Source organism: Takifugu flavidus, chromosome 1 (assembly GCF_003711565.1).
Source record: "Takifugu flavidus isolate HTHZ2018 chromosome 1, ASM371156v2, whole genome shotgun sequence".
NCBI lineage: Eukaryota > Metazoa > Chordata > Actinopteri > Tetraodontiformes > Tetraodontidae > Takifugu > Takifugu flavidus.
The window spans coordinates 24,887,954-24,908,866 of NC_079520.1; the positions used below are offsets into that span (position 1 = coordinate 24,887,954).

The 20,913-nt window shown below is 45.1% G+C and overlaps 1 protein-coding gene across 7 annotated transcripts in view; it reads right to left on the reverse strand.

Annotated features, from left to right (window-relative positions):
- Positions 1-20,913, reverse strand: part of LOC130527418 (C-terminal-binding protein 2) — a 68,957-nt gene that overhangs the window by 15,065 nt on the left and 32,979 nt on the right. For 2 of the 7 annotated variants that reach the window (XM_057035915.1, XM_057035924.1), the window contains exon 1: positions 14,603-16,424. The exons of 3 other annotated variants lie outside the window; for them this stretch is intronic. In XM_057035915.1, the coding sequence (XP_056891895.1) occupies positions 14,603-16,409 (1,807 nt within the window). In that variant the 5' untranslated portion in view covers positions 16,410-16,424. Of the gene's footprint in view, positions 1-2,355; positions 3,125-14,602; positions 16,425-20,913 lie in introns of those variants that run through there. 2 more of the 7 variants (XM_057035942.1, XM_057035951.1) reach the window with 2 other exon arrangements.

A 20,913-nucleotide genomic window follows, 5' to 3' on the forward strand; every position in this document is an offset into this window, starting at 1 on the left:
CATTACTGGGACAGGCGGGGTAACATGTAATTTTCCTGATCTAAAGTGTTTCCCAATGACAACTATTTTACAAGCAGTTATGCAGTTGTGAAATAAAATGAAATACAGGCGTTAAGGTGAAAATGGGTCTTGAGCTTATTCTTTTAAACATAACATCTGCTAGCAGTCTAAAAACAGATCGTTTTCCTCAATTAGAACACACGCAATGGTCGTCAACAATGAGAACGGGGTCACAGTGGAAATTATTTTGGAAATCTAGGACTGGAGCGAACCGGGAACGGCTTAAAACCCACTCTGCATGCTCCAGCTTATTAAAAAAATATTTGCTCAATCTTTCTCCGTCATCTCAATCTTATCGTTTCTGCGAACAAACGCTTGTGGAGCCCAAACTCGGCTCAGGTTCAAGGCTGCGGTCCCTGAGCCAGCAACACTTAGTCAGAGTCTGGCAGCGGGACGCAGCAGAGCGGCACACCGGGAGATGAGGCCAAAGTTTCCATTATGTGGGGAAGGGAGCGGGGTTTCTTCCTCTGCTGGCCTCTGCTGCTGGTGTTGCATTACTTCCAAGAGGGAACGAGGGACCGGGAGGGAGGACAGGGAAACTCTTTTGTTATGGTCGGGAAGAAGATTAAAACACACTCACACACACACACACACATATATATATACAGTATATATGCAGCGCGTACTAATGAGAACTGTCAAAAGCTCTCCATATGATCATCAGCTACTGCCACCGGTTTCCTAGCAACCGCAAGCTGCTGTTTAGAGGTGGCTCCATCTGGATAACAAGGAGTGGGTCCGTACAGGTTGCCACAGACCACCAGCAGTTCCTTTTTACTGAGCTACTGTGTGTTGCGCTGGTCTGAAACCCGACTCGCCTTGTGTGGTTAATGCAGGCAGCCAGGCAGAGAGAAGGAGGCTCTGTGAAAGTGTAGAAACATGCCCACAGAGGAGCGAGAAGGCTTGTGATACTGGCATTGTATACATAGAGGTGTGAGAGGATTTGGTTGTGATGCCAATGAAATTCATTCAAAAAAATAAAGTTCACACTTGCGATTTTTCTGCGTTGAACTGGCAAATATTTTGTTCCATAAACCAACAGTAGCTAATTAATGCTAACGCCCCAAAGAAGTTGATTAAAGGGCATACTTGTGCTTCTTAAGTGCCTCCTGCAAGCTGTACAAAATAATTTTACTAAACCACACACAGACTTTGTGAGTCAACTGATTTTCAGTGCAGTAAAAAATCCTCATGCTCTCAGCTTTAATAGCTCCCATTAATTGGCTCCAGGCCAACCCTAGTTACTCATAAATGATAGGAATCTTTGCTGTAATCGTATTCAGTTAAACTGCATCGAGCTTCCGCAAGAATCCCGAAAAAAAATCCTGCGTTTGATAAGTCTTCCCATGGAGGCACAGGTTGCGAAGGCCAAAACGAGGAGTGTGTAAGGGCATGAGCTACAGGAACACACTTGCATGGATGTGGCAACAAATGAATAGGAACCCACACACAACCTTGGCCAACCGCCAGGAGCTACACTGGAGAGTAATGGAGAAACTTGGCATAATGCACAGATGTGCTATTGGGTCAAACAACACTTTGTTTTCCTTGCTGGAGTTTCCTCCCTTTTCACATGGCACTCTGCCAGAGCCTGTACTTCAGCTTTACCGAGGCGGAATTCGTCATTTACAACTCTTATTCCTCTCTCTCTCCACACACACACACACACACACACCCTACATCTGCCTCTGACAGAGCAGGTGAGTTGTAGTGGCTGCAGAGGGAGCGATACGCAGGGTGAGAGAGGTGGGTACAAACACCCTTTGTTGGCAGCCGAGCCCTCCCCTTCACTTTCCCAAAAGTAGCAAACAAAGGCAGCTTGTCCTGGGCTGCCTGTGCCCCACCCCTGTCACAGCCAGGCTGCCCACCACGCCACACCGTCCCCTGCCAAGAGCCCACGCCTGTTTTAAATGGCACCCCGTGTGTGTGTGTACGGGTGGACCGGGTTCACGTTCCAACACGGAACAAAAGTGGGTGTCAGATGCATCCACGGCACAGCCGTGCGGGACCTCCCTTCCCCTCCCCTCCTTTTCCCGCTCTTTTATTCCCTGATGTTGCCCCAGGCTACAGAAGGGCGTTCGGAGCATCAGACCACAGTGGAAGTGAGCACACCGAGCCAAGCGGATTTAGACAGGCGGACTTTGCAGTGACAACACTATTGGACTACTTGCCGACCTCAACAACTACGCAACGCACACTCCCCCACTTCCCCTCATCCACCTACTTCCCTCCCACCTCCCACATGCCAGACTTTATTAGACATCCAGAAGAGAAAACAAGAATCATGCTGCTTGCCTGGAAAATGTTGTCTCCACATTCTTCGGCTTAAAACTGACACATCGTAGCAAAAAAAAAAAAAATACAAAAAAAAAAACCTCTGAGGAGAGGAAAGAAGTACAAAAGAATGAGGGGGGAGAGGAATAAAAGGAAGTGCAAAATCCTCTGCAAATAATCCAAGAAGGGCACCGGCTTGCTCTCTACCTCCTCGCCTTGCTTCACTCCTTCAAACCCCCCTCCCCCCTCCCCCTGGAGTTGCTCGTCTTGCCCTGGCCCGGTTGGTGAGGGGAAGGGGTTTCTGTGAAGGATGCTCGCACTAAGCTCCTGGCTGCATCATCTTCCGTCCATGCCTTCGGGGGCTGGGAAGAAAGCAGCGTACACCCCCGGCGTCTGTGTGCGCGCGCGCACGCACGGCGACAGTCAGGCTGGTGGCCGGATGGCAACGGGATGCAGAAGGCAAAGGGATGGGGAGGTGGGGGTGCTTTTGTTCTTCCAAAAGAAAAGGAAAAAAAAAGATCTCCCAGGCAAATATGTCTGGTCAGGGAGCCAGGCAGCGCGGCGGCTGGAAACTCTCTCGCTCCCGTCCGCTGCGCAACATCTATTCACGCCTCTCAATCTCTCACCGTCTCAATCGCTTTTTCTTCACCCTTTGTCTTAGATGATAATGACGCTCGAGGGGCAGCAAAGAGCGTATCACACGGAGAAAAACCTGAATCAGAAGTGCCGGCTCAAACATGCAGCGCTGAGCTCTCTCTCAGCTTGCACAATATACTCCCTGGCTGCTTTCACTTCATAGGATCGGCACGGAGAACACACTCCAGCACAATCCCTCCTCCCCTTTTCCCTCCTCCTCCGCCTCCTCCGCCTCCGTCTTCTCCCCCTTTTTTATGTTTTATTTTAAACCTGGACGCGACCGTGCCTTCAGGACGATTGCCTCCTTTTCTTTTTACCGATTCACTTTTACGGTCACACACTTTTGAGCCCCCCCTCCTTCCCCATTTTGGTTTTGCTCCCCTCCTCTTCCGATACACTTTCATGTAGACTTCAACCATCTCTCAAACACCAAATCCTCACCCTACCCTGACGTTTGCTGGGTTGCCGGGAAGAGATCTGAATGGTGACACACACACGCACACACACACTCTTGCAATCCCCACCCTAACTTTGAGCATGTAATACGCACACACGTATTTCAGTCCAGAACGAGAACAATGCAACATTCAAGCCACTCCAGTTAAAACATCACAGCTGTAGAGTTGGCTGTTTTCTCACACCATCGGGGAAGTCATCAGAGCCGAGTGTGTTAAGTTCACAGTTTGCTCCCTGGAGGCGAAAGCCAGTGAGGGAGGGGGGGCGAGCTGACAGATTGCTGGGCTGTACGACGGCAAGGACGAGCGGCTGAAAACACCCTGTTTAGAATAACAATGTAAGCGGAGCCCTCCCTGCGCTTCTGCAGCGTGGCCAGAGCATGGCGACGCACATACGTACCGACACGCACACCTCGCCGGCTGCATGACAGGCGCGACTAAAAGACAAAGAGCCCCGCGCGGTCACACGCCACAACCCATTACCACAGAGCGGCAAAAGGGACAGAGGGAGGGAGACTTTGCTACAGAGGACAGGGTGGAAACGTCTATCAGAGCATCATTGGTATTTTTATTCAGTTTCATCATTATTGTGTGTATCCTACAGTGGCCATCCGGGCTGTTGTTTCTCAGCCCAATGAGCAGTGACATGCCATCTCTGTCTCCAATGATGACACATCTGAGGGAGTGTGACCATCAAAGGCAGCAGACCCCACTTCCTACCAGCCAGACACTCACTCTCTCACTCTCTCTCTCACACACACACACAGTATTGATGGAGTGTGAGGATACGCCTGCCCCTCTGATCTTTCTCTCTTCAATAAAATTAGGCTGTTGGGGGTGTTGTGTGGGAGGATGACTGACAGTAAGATGTTTTCTGTGGAACACGAGAGCTCAGAGTTTCTCGAGGGACACGACTATTCTGTGGATGTGAGGATTTTTTTTTTCTTTTTTTAAAAAAAGAAAGGAAAGCGCAGTAAGATGACTGGACTCTATGAATGGCCTCTGATGAGTGCAAACACCGCCGGTCAAAATGTCAAATAGTATTGAGCTCCACAGAGAAGATTCTGACGTCTGGCTGCAGCTGTGTAGTTGCAGGGCTGCCTAAAAACATCAACTCTTCAATAACATTATCCTATCAGTGCAAAAATAAAGAATAAAGGGGACTTTAAATAGGTTTTATCATTGTTTGAATAATTCGCTAAAAGCCACACAGTGGATTTAAAGTCATATCTTGATGGCTCTGGTGCCAGTGAGAAAAGTACCGCTGCAAAGATATGAAATTAATTTGTGGTGAACAATGTTTATAGTGGAAAATAAGAATACAATAGAAAATTGTGGGGAAACCTTTAAAAACATAAACATCACCTATGTGCATAGTGTTTGAAGTCCCCATTCAGCACCTGACAGGAGCCTTCAAAACTATATTCTGCAAAATTAAATTAGCATTACCGGTACATAATAAAACCAGACCTTGAATTTTTAAAAAGAACCATAATTGCACAGTGGCTGTCATTGATTAGTGATGTGAAAAGAAATAAAGGGAAGTGAGATGAGCTATACTCCTACGAACATAAGTGAATAGCTGCCCGACCACTCTCCCGCTCTTTACCTGTTTCTGAATATTAACGGCTGGTTCCAGCATTAGACTCTCCCATCAGGCACCAGCCCAGAAGCGGAATGGCGGGTGGGGGAGTGGATAGGAGAGCTAAGCTGGTCCACGGCCTGAACCAGCATCCACACATGTGCTTTTGACAGACTCCAGCAGTTGACATATCGGAGGTGGGGGCAAGTCAACTGGAGTGAGAGCAGACCGGCACCTCGTTGAAGAACACGTGCACACACGCACAGGAAGAACACACATTTCTTCCTTTCACGTTTGGGGCAGCCAGGCCTGGCTCTAAATAACTACTGAAGGTTACATCTGTTCACCCCCGCCAAACTCCTGCGCCGCCGCCGCCGTAAAGGAGAGCCACAATCACACCTTAGAGAGCTTTTGGTTACGCAAACAAGCAGCTGTTTCTACAAGTCAGTCCACAAGCTTACGCAAGCACAATTATTTGATACAAAAAGAATGAATCTGAAGCTTGTTTATTGGTTTTCAGTTATTTGGTCTGAAAAATATCAATTTATTATACCAAGAAGCGGTGGTGAATTGGTTTTCAAGCTGTTTTGTCATGTCTGTCATTTTTATAAGGTAGGAAATCTAAAGGTTCCAGTACCTTTTCCTTTATAAAGCCAAATAAAAAGACATCGCCGTCACAAAAAAAGTGTAAAGGTTTCCTTCTCGTAAAAAGAAGCACAATTTTTGTTTTTTTCACGTTCTTTTCCGGATTCCAAAAGAGTTCAAACTTTAATCTCTCTATATAAATCTCTGCTTGCTTTCGCCCCCCTGCTGCAGGACTTATAACCCTGACCTTTAGTGCAGTCAAATATCAACGGCAGCGGTCACGCTCTGAAAGACCCGGCAAGCGGTCCGAACCTCCTTGCGGCCTATGTGGATTTACCATAGAGAGAGAGAGAGTCCTCATCTTTAACCGGCCTAATTATACTGTAAGCGCCCTTTTCCTGTAAGTGCTGGAACTTGGCTGCTGAGAGGACGCTGGATGTAGAGGCCTGTTAAATCCCACTAAAGCACTTAAGGGGATTTTAAAAAAGCGAATGGTAGAGCAGGCCAACCTGCTGCTTGGAGACCAAGCTTCAGTAGACCACATTATGCCTCAAGGTTCAGGGGTCCATTTCAGAAGCTGGCCTGGCACTAGCAAAAGAGCGGGTTAGATTCTTGTATTGAACTCGTTTTCCACTATTACTATTATAACGTAGCACCATTAGCATGCCTGCCCGCTTTGTTGTCAAACCGATATCGTCTAGTAAATGAAAACATATCTGTGAAATTCAGCCTTCTCTCTAAGACGACGACCTACTTTTATACAAACGTTTTGCAACATAGGTACCATAAAGAAACAGCTTTTTCCCCAGATATTATCACCTACACTTTTTAGTTTTAATGACTGACAGAAGGACCCCCTCACAGCTCTTCACAATCGCAACCATGACTGCAGAATTCTACCAATGCTCACAAAAATGTAGTTGTGCAGTTTTTTTTCCAATTGCCACAACTAATGAGGGGTGTCACTTTGGCTCAAGATTGCACAAGTCTGCATCCCGATATGTGACATAGTGAAAACTGTTACGCGCCACGTGCATTATTGCAGAATCGCTCTGCCCGCACTTTTCTACCACTAAACATGTGAGGGAACAATAGGCAGCCAGTATCAGAGGGGAATAAACATGACTAACTTGCTTTGATCAAACCCGGAGGACTGAAGTTGCTGTAAGGACAAGGTGAAAGCAGCCTCTATCATAGGCAGAAGGCAGCAGGGTAGCCATCCATCAATTCATGTGAGTTAAATGATCGAAGGTACCAATTAAAAAGGTCAGACAGAAAACAACATTGTATTGAAGCATGATTCCTATGGATTTAGTTTAAAACCTTTGACCTTTCAAAGCTGGATCCAACTAAAACGTGAGGTGTCTCGTCACAAAGATGCGGTAGGAGCACAACGATAGTTGACGGCTTTACATTTCTGGTACAAAACACCTACAGCTCTGAGATTTTCTCTGTCTTTTATGCTCAGAGACAATTCATCTGGGGTTTAGGGAGTAAAGATGCCTGCTTGGAATGGACGGTATGGATAGAAAGTGCAGAGAGGTGGTAAAAGAGAAGTCCTAATGTGGTTTTGGTGACGCAAGTCTAATTCCCAAATGATGAATATTTATTTAGGAGGCCTGGGTTTATCCTTTGAGAGGCACCTGCTGGAGCAGCCAGGATAAATAACCCCCTTCAGGCATGTATGCAGACACACATCCGCATAAACCAAGAGCCCAAACCCCCTCGATAGCTGTGCAGATAACAACCCTGAGTCAACAACTGTCTCTCTGCTTTTGTGTTCTCTGCTGCCCCCCTCCTCTCTTAGCCTCCCACGCCTGAATCCCCATGGTACTGCAAGGACCAGGGCTAGAAAAGATGCAGGGATGAGGGACAGCAAAATGGGGACTAAAGGCAAAACAGAGTGGAGACGGCTAAATTAGACCATGGAAATGCAAATTAGTGTGTTTTTAGGGGGGGAAGGGAGAACTAAAAAGGACAGGCAGGCTGAAATTTCAAGGCAGAAACTCCCCAACTGGCTCAGGTGCAGCAACAGTTAAAGGAAGAGCCGTGAACATCGCACTCTGCTTTTTAACTTCAAACATTTAAAAAAAAAAATGCAACCTACACCTCGCAAAGACTGCTATAGGCACAAAATAAAAGGATATTTTGGTGCCTCTATCCCTCCACCCTTCATTCACACCTTCCTCCTCGGCGAACAGCGAAGACGCACTAAACTTAAAACTCGGACGCAAATGGCAGCCTGTTGAAACACACCTCCTCCATCTGGAAAACGAGAAAGTGAGCATGAGGGAAAGGGATGAGGACAGAGGGAGCAGGGTGAGCCAGCTGCAGGTGGTCTCCAGATGTGGTGGCTCTGGGGACAAGCCACTTTGGCGCTGTTCAGGCCTCCCGTCCTTACACTTTTCTTCCCATTGCTCCACCTCCTGTCTCAGTGACAGGAGCCATCTGGCCTGGCAGAGAGAGCGGAGACACAGCACAGTCCCACCCTCCCAAGTGTGGCCCCTGCATGCCACTCGGCAGAGAGTACAAGCAAATAAAACGCACACATGCGCGCACATACACAGTACTTCACGCCCCCATCTCCCCCTGAGGCTGTCACATGGCTATTAACCCAGAGAAGCTGCAGACCAGCTGTGTGCCATTACGATAAATACACCAGGGGTCGTGGGGTCTTGTCAACTAGGAGTCAACCATCACAACTATGAGGTGTCTGCTTACAGCCTTTTAAAGCTCACTTTGCTGAAGAGTTACAGGCATTTTCATCATCATAAACCCCCTCTCTTCATCTCCTCCACTCGCTGGAAACAAACTCCCACCCACTCACTCACCTCCCTCCTCCACAGCAGATGATATTTCACACTGGCAGAGGAGTCCCCTTCTCCACTAAACCTGCAGTATCGTAGGGTCCACACTTTGGTCACATGATACGACACCTGGCTCAAATGACACCTCTAAGTTCCAGCGACGCTGCCCGACTTCCTGCATCACCTGATGCACATCACTTAAGCTAAAGAGCCGTAACACCCCCGATGTTCTAAACCCCATTTCAGACTTTCAAATTTTTCCTTGGAAACCATTTACGTATCCATTTTCTCCCTATAGGAAAATAAAGCTGCACCCTGCTTTCCAATTGTCAGTCATTGTAGCTCAGTTTAGTATACTTCTGTAAAAGGTTAGCCAGTCAAAGCTTTGGCTAATGTCTGCAGCCTCATTTAGTCTGTGTACAGCCTGGGAATACTCTAAAAAGGACAGGGTTTATGTGCAGTAGAAATGGAGGAAAATGGACTGTAATGACTGAAAGGGTACAGGGGAGCTGTAACCTAATGGTCAATGAGATTGATGCAGGGTTAATGCGGCACTGTTCTCTCAGGTATAACTGAAGAAAATAAAAACACACAGCGTGTACATGCATGGACAAAATACAGATCAGGGGAGGAGGAGGAGCTCGTCTCCTTTTTTAGTTATTATTTATTTTATTTACACGTTATCTTAGCATCTGCTTTCTGGCATTACTTAGGCTCTTTCAAGTCTCGCTTCTTTAGGGAAACAGCGTTCAGCTTTCTAGTTACACAAATAAAGACTCTAAAGCAAGCGAGTACACACAGAAATGCTATGATATTACAGAAATGCCCTAAAGATATAAAAATAAAGCTCTGAAGCCCGAAGGATCCCCTCAAAATCCTTTCCTTGCATGTTTTCAGACGGGAGATGTTCTGAGAGTCCTGCTGCGTTTGTTGGCTGCAGGGCTGCATGGCAACCAGCATCATTGATTTGCAGAGCAGGCTGCAGATCAAACCACAGGACAAACTGGGCAGGAGGACAATGAAGGACCACAGAATACCACATGGGAATGAAATGACAACTGGTCTATCAGGAAGGCCAAAAGCAACCAACGACCGTCCTGCAAATCAGAGGGAGCTACAAAAACCTGCTGTTTCGCAATGAGGAATTCACTAAGATAAACATTCCATGTTTTTATTCAAATCTTATTCATTTTTTCTTTTACAAACCTTCACTGAAAAATGAAGAAAATACATATGTGCACGAGGTAAGGCAATCAGTTAACCTTTGAAACACCCTGGCAATGAGATTTGCTGCTCTTTTAAGCTGCAAAAAAAAAGGAGAAGAAAAAGAAGGAAAAAATAAAACACAAGGTTGGCCACCACTTCAGAGGAGATATTCAATATCCATGAGCTTTTTCATTTCACACTGATGAATAATTCAGGGTGACCTACCCACTGCTGAGCGGTAGTGGAAAAGGGGGATGGAGACACAAAAAATGACAGGGAGTGTGTGGAGGTAGCTGTCCGTTATCGCGGTTGCGGCTGTAAGACAAGCGGAACGTCAAAACTCCTAAAAGCTGCACTAGTATGCAGCAAAACCGACGACAGATAATTGGGAAGATCATACGAAAACGCTGCCTTACTGTCAGCGAGAGTACACATAATTGCCATTCTGTAAAGCGAATAACCGTCACTGTAAGACAACCACAACACTGTCACCAAAAGGAGAAGGTTCATCACGTCACAAGGCAGGCACCCACACATAAACACCTTATTTTCTTCTCACAGCGCTTAGCAATCATCGCTAGTACAATGAGGGGCCACGAAGGGTCAAGTGTCACAACTCGTATAAGCATTGCTGGTGGTAACTGAAATTGACACTCTGTTTTTTTTGCCTTTTAAAGCCAAACATGTATGCCTTTTAAAGCCATACATATTCTATGTATGCAAAGTATCAACTGAGAACCCAACCATTGCTAACGCATAGGAAATGAAATGCCAGCAACTCACTGTCAGCATCTATCAGTACTGGAAGGAGATGAGCCATTTGAAAGCCCACTTGCTGACCCTGGACAGCACTTTTGACCCAGAGCAGAGGTCAGATGCTACCATCACACACAGACATAAACACACTTAAACACTCAAGCTGTCACAAACAGGGTGAAACCAGCTGTTCCTCATTCTCTGAAGAGCTCTGTTCCCTCTGTGGTTTGCCTGGCTTCAGAGAAACCATTAATCCTTCCGTGATCATACCTTGCGACAACAGCAATAATGGGCAGAACAACAGTTTTGGTTTGATGTCTTTTGGAAGAAGTACAGCAGTGGAAAAACTTAATTTCTTGCATATTCTCGTGAGACAAGCAATGCAAAAGTCAATTTTCATGTAAAATTTAGCAGGTTCTCAGATATTGGAGACAGGTGACATAAGGACGGTGCACAGAAAAGTATAAATGAAGCAGAAGGTGAGCGGTGGCCTTCAACATTCAATGTTTACAGGTTATTACAGTGTAATTCACTTACAAGTGACCTGCAAAAGCTGGAAGAGCCAAGAATGCAGATAAACTGCTTCTCTGCTTGATCGACCAACATAATCACATGAAGTTATTCCAACAAATCATTTCTTTTACTCACTTAGATCCAGACAGATGTCAACAGTGGGTTCAAAGGAAGCACATCAACAAATGCACCTGTTTCGCTTCTATTTCAAGGCGATGGAGACGCTCCATAAGAGGACAAAAGTCACCAAATTGTTCAGCATAACATATGTTGATCAATTATAAAGATTAAATAATGGTGTGTGATGATGGTGTATGATAATAATAAAGCACTACCCACTACGCAGCTATTAAGATTAAGATTAAGATTAAGATGTACTTAAGACTATGTACTATACGATGTACTATAGACTATGTAATAACCGTGACCAATACCATGTGATGGAACCCTCCTGTCTGCCTGTGCTCATTCATATTAGCGGGATTAGTGAGGATGACACACAATCCCACTGACTGACGTGTGATGTCCTCATAGTACCAACAACGCACACCAATACACAATAGAGAAGGATTTATTTTTCCACTGTGACACATTTGTACTGTTTTATCCCATATTTTCTGTTCGGGATTAATGTTGTTAAACTACATTCTACAAATTGTCTTACATAAGGTTAGGTCTCGTTTTTAAGTAGACCTGTCATCTTGAATCACATACACATGAATAAAGGTCAGCTTTAAGAATATGCCTACAAAAGCAGTCCATCCTGGGTCCTTCATCGCAATGAAAGCCTTAAGTCTCACAGTTCCACTTTTATATCCAATGTGCTAACGCCTCCACAAGAAGCTGTTCTGTACAGTCAATAGTTTAAACCGAAGGAAGAAAAAGAGACAGAGGAAACTTAAGGTCTTATCCCCATGTCCTGCTGTCACATCCAGCAGGCCTCAGATGAAGACAAACACACTTCCTGCTGCTCAGACGGAACATCTGTGGGCTGTATTCAGGAGGGGCAGCCACACTGTGTGAAATGCACATACATGTCCATATATTACGGACAAACCCTTTGGTCTTGTGAACTCAGGGCAATGTTAGATTAAAAAACAACCTTGGGGGTGGTCAAGCAGTAATACACAAACTTACAAACCCAAGCAGCGAAAAGGTCTAAGGACACGATATCATACAGGAAACAAACACTGAAATCCTGACACCTGAACAATGCCATTTAGGCAAGGACAGCTGTGAGTACATTAGACATGCATCCTTGTAGATGTCCTTCCAAATAAAAGGCAGGGAAATTAAAATCCCATTCAGGGCCTTATGGCAGCCACGCACAGGAAGGACACATAACTGTTAGTCATATCAACTGTGGCTTGCTAAAACCTGGCACAATTATAGGAATAACTACCGACATATCCTACAAGACTATTGGCTGAAAGGGATCTTGACCACTTCCTGTAAGCTATAAGCCCCGCCCTCATCGTGCACCACCTCTTAATTCCCTCCCTGGTAAAGAACAGCTAAAGATGTTCTGTGGATTATCCGTGCAAGGAAACCACGTGCTGGCATTTGTGGACGACTTTTAAGTGTCCACCTTAGTTAATCTTATGAGCATGCACACAACACATTCTATCGGCCTTTCACAGCTCTAGCTAACAGGTTGGCTATTCTGCTTCACGTGACACTGAAGTCAGGTTTACCCACCTGTGCTGCTCTGTGAAATGCCAGTGACAGGCAACTCCATGGCCAATACGAGTGCTGCAAGGCGCTCTCCCTACTTTGAGTGGAAAGGAAATGTTGCAACTAAGCTCGACTCAGCTGTTTAATGCCATTATTAACACTGCTTACTGCTTTAGCCAACCAAGACAGGGCCTAGCACCATGCATGGCCCTCCCACCTGCAGTCTTTACATAAATGTTTTAAGCTGCAACAGATTTCCCTGCTACTCACGTCTTTGCTTTCAAAACTCAGCTTTGAGCATAACTAAGAATTGGGCTACATGAAAATGCGGACACCTAAATGGCTGTGTGCAAATTTACGCTTTGATGTAATACGATGAAAAGAAGTCTGGCTTGCCTTGGTGAAACATGCAATTTATTCAGGAGGTGCAAAAAGAATAATGTGTTAAATTTTCATCAATATGCATGTTTGAACATGAAAAACCATGCATGGCAATAACAGAGGCTCTTCACCGGTACAGCCTTCTCACCAGAATGAGATCCAATCCCTTGAGATACACGGTTCAGATAAACAGTAGGGGACAGAATGAGTTGAAGAGAAATGTTTTCATTGAGATCCCTGCAACATCTTTTTCTGTTTCCACTGAATTTGCTTGTGAACGTGTTCTCAGAGTTTCAGGTGCACAAAAATAAATGTGCACCTCTGCATGCAGTGCTACTTGTTTTCCCTTTCCTTAAATGTCTAGATTATCTATCTCTGATATCCGCCAAACGCTCTGGTTGCCAAGCAACACGCAATTAACAAGTAAGCGTTCCCGTCGTCAGCAAAGGCTGCCCATTATTGCATGAAGTTACTGAAGCAACAAATGTTGGCTGCATGCAAATGTTGTTGATGCGACTTCCATTGCATTGCTCCCCTAGAGCATATCTCTTTTTATAAGGTTTTTGGTATTTTTAAGACCACAAGAGATGTCACATGTGAGTAACAAGAAAAGGAAGACTAACAGATTAAGTAGATTACTTTTTGACAACTATTATTTGATTACTAATAATAGTAGATTACTATTATAGTAGATTATAATTATTACAGCAAATTGATTTGTATATTCATAAAATTTATGGGTTTCCATAACTGATTCTAAAAGGTGTTAAGATAAGAAGCATGAACATGCGAACCATGAGCATACTTCAATTTAAAAAAGATACATATTTAACTGAAAATTTAAAAACATTTTTATGAAAATGTTCTAGTAAAAATTAACAATTCTTAAATGGAATACTTGACTTGTACATTTATACTCTGAGAAGATAGATGTCAACATTAAATACCACTTTTTAAAGTAGTAAATGTGGTATTTTATAACAGAAGTAAGACAACAGTAACCGCTAACACGCTGGCTATAAAAACAGCTACCTATAATAGCCCACACAACTATACATCCAATTAGTCTAATTGGATATGAGGCAGTTAAGCTTGTGATTAAGAGAGAGTGCAGTGTAAAGTAGCATGACAGCAATTTGGCATCAAATAAATAAGTAAAAATAGATTTCAGATTTACTTGAGGTGTATAAAATAATACATTAATAGAAGATCTTGGTACTTCTGTGTTTTGCAGATGGATTTGTGAGTGTTCACCAATATTAGCTTTCATTAGACTGAGTGAAAACATTCGAGAGATGTTTAAAAAGCAAAGCAGTGCCACAGAACCCAATAAAATGCAATGTTTTAAAGAGAATCATATCATCTTGTAGATGAGACAGGATGCCTTCTAGCAAATGACACATCTCTGTTGCAATATATGTGTTAATAGCTGTGTTAAAAAGACCTGCACAGCAGCTTAACGTGTCAAATACATTGTAAACGCTACTACAGGTTAATAAAAAAACATGCTAGAACTATTGAAGGACACCAAAAAACAATTTACAGTATATTGAATTAAATGTAACCATGCATATGATTCTGGGGGAAATAAAACCAGAAAATATCTAGAACTGGCAGAAGGTTGTGAGACAGACAAAGACATTGACATTAGAAAAGGAGCGATTTGACATTACTTGTGTCAGGTGTGGTGGTCATCGTTGACACAATGACTGGCGGACCAGTACGACGTCCTACTAACTTGGTGGTGTTGAGATTTTGCCCTTGCAGTGTGGAAGAAGACGTCACGGGAGCGATGGAACTCTCAGGCGCGACATTCATCCCTTTCCGGAGAAGTTGAGGGCTATGGAGGGGGCTCGGTGCTCCCACTGGTGAGGCTGGTGGAAGGTTGGGTACCCGCTTCATCAGCTCCATGGGGGAAAAGGAGCCAGAAAATGTTTTTGGTGCTGTTCCAGGTGTGCCAGGAGCTGGGGGTGGCTGCTGTCCATGTGCAGACATGGCCAGACCAGTGTGCGCATTATATAGTGACAAGGGTCTTCCTTGGGTCAAAGCACTGTTGTATCCTCCTGGACTGACTGGGAATGTTCCCGTAGCCAGGGGACGTGCTCCTGGATAGGTGGTGGTCTCTAAGAGATGTTGAGATGGTGCACTACTGGGTCTTCTGCCAAGAAATTCTCCCATCCTGGGGGACATGGGTTGGATAGCGGAAGGTGGTTGTTGCATTAAGCTGGGGTCCATAGTCAACCCCTGGGGTTGCATGTAAAAATCGTTGCGGTGGCTAAAGCTGCTGGAACGAGCACGTGTCGCTGGTCCATTTGTCTTGCAACCAAGTATTACACGAGAGAGAACTCGAGCCTGAGCCAAATTAGGGGCTACAGAGCGGACATCGTGGTCCTCCAGCATTCCCAGCGTGGCAAGGGAATCGAAGCCATGTTGTAACAAGAGAGTGATAGTACTCTCGGCCAAGCCTTCTGCTCGCAAGAAATTCAAAAAAGTAGGATCCACCATTTTCTTTGGGTCTGCGGCACTGGGATGGTGCGATGGTATATTGGAAGTCATTCCAGCTGTAGCAGCCATCATGGCTGAACTAGGATCATAATTTGGGTCATAAGGCAGCCTCTGGGAGGCCATCATTCCATAAGCCCGGGGAAGAGCGCCGTCCATTCCTTGAGAAGCCGGGTCCAGCGCTGAAAAAGAAGCAGCCGTCTGACGAAAGTTCGATGACAGGCTGCCAGTGTTATTGTAAGCTCGGTGTGTCGAGAGAGAAGGTGGCTGAGCAGCGTACTTAGGGAAAGGGGGCTGAACCCCGTACACTGCAGGAGAAATAGAGCTTCCACTGATACGCTCAACGCCTGGGATCGTCTTAGATCCCAGAGATTCCCTGTACAAATGGCTCAGCTCATAAATGGGTGGGGGAGGAGAGGGAGGCGGAGGAAGTGGAGAAGGTGCAGGGGCAGGTGTAGAAGCGGAGAGGACTGCGGGAGTTGTGGTTCTTGCCTGTCCTTGATCCCAAGTAGCACACGTGGCCCCAGTGGTGGACCCCAAAGGTAGCGCTGATCTCGAGACAAGGTGGTGGTGATCTCCGTAAGACAAGGAGTCTTCTGGTAGCTGACCAGATAAAGTGGCATCAGCTAGGTAGTAATCCTGAGAGGGTGCTGACGTCTGGCCTGTGACCGCCTGCTCTTGATACAAGCTGTTGCTCAAATCGGACATCAAGTTCTTCTTTTGCAGCTGCCGTCCCTGCTGGGTCGGTCTATAAAAGGAAGACTGGAGGCGTGAATCCTGTTTCTCTCCCACATTCCTTTCATGGGGAAACCAGATTTCCGGATTCCCCCAAACAAATGGCAAAGAACTCCTCCGCCCTGCAATGGAGCCACAGAAGTGGCATTGAGCTGCAGTGCTATTGTCCAAGTCTTCAGTCCATTCGGGACCAGGCTTGCCCATAGACCCACCAAAAAGTGACTGCTTGCTCGAGTTAGGCATCACGGAACACAATAGAGAGAACAGCTATAAAAGTACAAATAGAGCTCTTCATCCCATTTCAACTATCAAGTTACACTAGCAACCAATCAAAAATGGAGGAGGGAATAGGAGTGGAGAAAAGGTGAAGCATGAGTTACCAGTTTACCTGATCTGTAGCTGACGAACCCCCTCCTCCTCTCACTACTATGTCGGCAATATCATGTGGCTCCCTGCTGGCAGCCTATCTAAATAATTCAGCTTTGGAAACATTAGAAATCCATGAACAAGACATAGAATACACACCAACAGAGACAGACACATACACATACAGATGGGGGAAAACACACCTTTAAGCTGAGGCTCTACTCCATTTTACAGAAATGGTCATGCTTGTGTTCGGCACGGTGCTTGCATTCTAAGACCGGGGTTAAAGAAATTGGGATACAAACGCATGCTGGACAATGCCAAAAGAATGGAGGAGGGGAGGAGACGCACTAATCCCAGGCGGTTGATGCATGCCATTGGCAGGGACAACCTTTTCCAACATAGCGACTACCACAAGGGGATTAGCATTAACTAAAACCTGCTTAAATCCAATAGCCCTTGTGACATCACTTGAACCGGATAGCATACATAGCCAGCATGCTGCCCTGGCCCTTGAGTATAAGCTCCAGTATTTACAATGCTTACTGTTACTACTAACCCCTTCAATGTCCAAAATCCCTCTAGGCATGAATGGATCTTCCCAGAGGAACTGAGCATGTTGGGATGGCATACAAGCTGTAGTATGTCCCTAGAGAACAGGGGTAGAGGCAGTTGGAAATGCCACACACAGACATGCGCCCACACAGATGAAGGTCAAAGGTCAACTGGAAAATGTACAGCCGCCCCTTAAAGTGACATACATGAATATCCACATAGAAGTTATTAAATGGGCAAATGCACGCAAACAGGCCAAGAGGAAAAACAATCCGAGCCTTCAATTTTAACCCCTCCTCCCCCCCCAAATGTTTATTCATTCCGTGAATCAGCATGACTGAACCTTTACCCGCCGAGCCGCATTTCCTCTCACAGCACATCCACTTAGCTAGTACATACAAAAGATACACAACAGAGCAGATGTGGCTTATCTGAGATGTTGGCATCAGACAGATAACCACTAGTGTTTGCTTGCCTTGGGGAGAGCAATGTAAACAAAGAAAACAGTGTCAGGAAAAAGGAAAAGCGAGATTTGATAAGTGTGTGATGGAAGAAAGGCTGATAAGGCAGAAGGCTGCCAAGTTTGACTTCTCTTCTTAGTCAAGCACTGTGGGTTAGGACAAGGGGAAGGGGGTATGACTGACTGCACTGGACTGTGACAGTATGATGGGAAAAAGGTTTAGAAAAAGAAACGTGTACTCTCATCTTAGTACTCATCTCAGTAGAAACAAAGAGAAAGGGTGACTGAAAGGGGCTAAATTTAAGACAACAGATTTTAAACAGCACCGTCTGTGTGTGTGGAACTAAGGCTTTAATCATTGTGGATCCTTTTAAATTGTAAGTGAGAAATGATAATACAATGTTTAAAAACACCCTAATAGAAAATTAAGTAGGTCAGAAACAAAACAGATCATAACATATTCATCTTCCTGTGGCTCTTGGCAGTTCAGGATGATGCACTTCTAAAAAGGATTGTTTCTCTCATTAAAGCTATACCTAGCAATTTCCTCAGAGTGATTTCTCAGCACTGTCCTCCCAGGTCTGAGTTTCCTTGTGCTTTTTGTCAGCTGTAAAAGACATTATTAATCACACCGTCGCATCTCTGTATGGCCAGCGCTGACAATAACTTCTTTTAATAAGCCCCTTCCAGGCTCTTGTGTCACTCAGATCCCCACTTCCTGACAAAAATATTAATAACAATAATAAACGCCCCAAGTGCAGCCGGCCTGGTGTGGCTAAAACGGAACAAGGATAGGGCACATCATATCTCCTGCAATGCAAATTGCTGCATTTCCCACAATTCATAAACGAGGAGGAACTGGGGTAGCATATTCATCTTGTCTACATTCTGTGATATGCCTCTCATGAGAGCTGCTCCATAATTAAGTGAGCATGCTATATTACATTCATCAAGCAACAGGGACCCTGGAGTTGCTAGCATGAATAATAAAATACAAGAAAAGAAAAGCCCAAAACATATCCACTGGATATTAGTGAACAGCATCAGAATTCATGCCAACATGCTGTGCACTGGCTCATCGCATGTCTTATGGTGTCTTTGAAAGACCTTTAGGTACAATGTGTTGAGCAGACATCCAGCAACAGTCACGCCTTTGGAACAATCTGGCCATCTTTCTAGGGCACAGGATGCTAACGGCAGGACTTGGCAGACAGGGCAGGGAGAGATAGCCGCAGAATGATTTAGATAGCTGCAACTCTACAAATGCTGATCCATTAAACTTTCATGGGGCTTCATAAATTAAAAGCATGACTGGAAGAACTTGAAATTCTACTCAATTACTGTGATTGTACAGTATATTAAAGTTTTAACAAGCCTCTGGGCTTTTGCTTGCTTTAACGCAAGTAGAGGGAAGAAGGGGGGGATACAAGGAAAGAAAATGCATGTCACTGTTCCAATAGCTCTCTGGGGGTATGCATCTGCTGTGTTATCGGGAGGAAGTCCACCGCCTCTTTACGGCCTCAAATCTCTACAGACGATGACACACACAGGGCATGTCACGCATTTATAGGGGTGAGAACACAGAGCACACCAAAAGCTGCTACTGGAAATCTATCATCGGCTGGGCCAGATCTTGTGGACTCGGTAAGGCCACTGATGACTTTCTCCCATTTTAGTGGGCTGGGCGGTTTGCTACTTCTTTTTGCCTCGTTTGTAACTCTGCGCCTCGCCCGCCTATGATTATCAAGCCAGTGGCCCATACTGCATCACAGATGGGGTAGACAGAAGGGAGAGACGACAGCCCACTTGCTTTTTGGAGAGACAAGGAGTGTGCAGCTGAGTGAGAGAATGGAAAGGGAAAGACAGTGTTAAGAGATGGAAGGATAGAACAGGACCAAATTTGTCTCCATGTCACGATATGGAGACTAATAGGGATATGGGGTCTCGTTGAGCAGAAGGAAACATAACAACAATGATAAATTCTGTCAGGACCTACAGAGTTCAGAACATATATCCAGTTTTAATTTTACACAAAGGTACATTAATCATGACTAATCTGTGCGAGGTACTAGAGTAAACAAGCCCAACTGAAAGCAAAGACCATCTGTCTGCATTTTGTTTTAAAAGAATGGAATTTCTATAAGAAAAGACAATTAAATAAAGCTCACATTGCATGCTGGTAATACCACAATGTTCCACTCTAGTTGTTTGACAGTGTTTTGTTATTAAAGGACTAAGTTAGATAAATCAAGTAGGATTTATTCCACACAACAGAAACATTTACATATAACCTAATCAAATTTTGATGGCGCTAACATTTAATGACCATTACATTACAAAAAAATGAGCTGCTACTACTTGCTATGCAGTGTATGTGGAGAGATTATACTCCCAATTATGAAATCGTGAAGCATTATCATCATGCAACATGAATTAAAATGCAGATGCTGATTAAAACATTATTTGACAAGATTAGAGTGGGTCTCGTCTAACCAGCGGGAAAACAATATCGCAGTCAACAAACAAAGCCAAATCCTGTCAACATTCCCAGCATCAGCCCAGTTGCTGGAAAATAAGGGGGGAAAAAAACACCAGTTAAATTCAGATTAAACTGAAAGCACGCTTGGACCCGAGGCTGAGCCCCAGCATTTCACCAACAAATAAGAAAAACTAACCAGGGAGCTGGTCACAGTCTGTCAGCAGCTCCCTTCCTTTATTTACAGATCAGCCAGATTAGTTAAATCCATATCAAGGCGTTTATTAACTTAATGATGCCCTGTCATTAAGCCAATTGTTTTCCACCATGCAAAACAGCCAGAAATACTAAATCATGGAGGATTACCACTTTGTGCGCTGTCTTGGACAGACGGAGAAGGCAAAAACTGTCGGTAAGTAGGTGACTGAGCGTAGTGACCCGACAAAACCTCTTCCGTTTTCTACCTTATCACGCCACGACTGTACATGCAGTCAGTGGGACAACTTTGCCTGGTCGCTGGCTCCTGAACAGATCACAAGCTGTTTTCCTTTCCAACTCCTTTTTAGTCTTTTATTCTTTACGCCCTCACAATGGGATCCAGGAGACTGATTCACCGATGCTTTGTGTTGGCCATCTGGAGTGCTGCTCTGCGTGCGGGTGTTTGTAAATGAGCGCGCGGCATTTGCGCGTGAGAACAGGGGCCTGGGCAGGTAGCTAGCTCTGCACGCATCGCAGCAACACCTGTTACTGTCTATCCGCGCGCCTCTTGTGGGCTTTGAGCTTGTGCCCAACAGAGCAGACTAACTGTTGTTCCCTCAGGAATGACTAACTACCTCAGCTGTCTAATTCTTGCGTGCAACAGCTGGATGTGGACCGCAGCTCTAATCAGG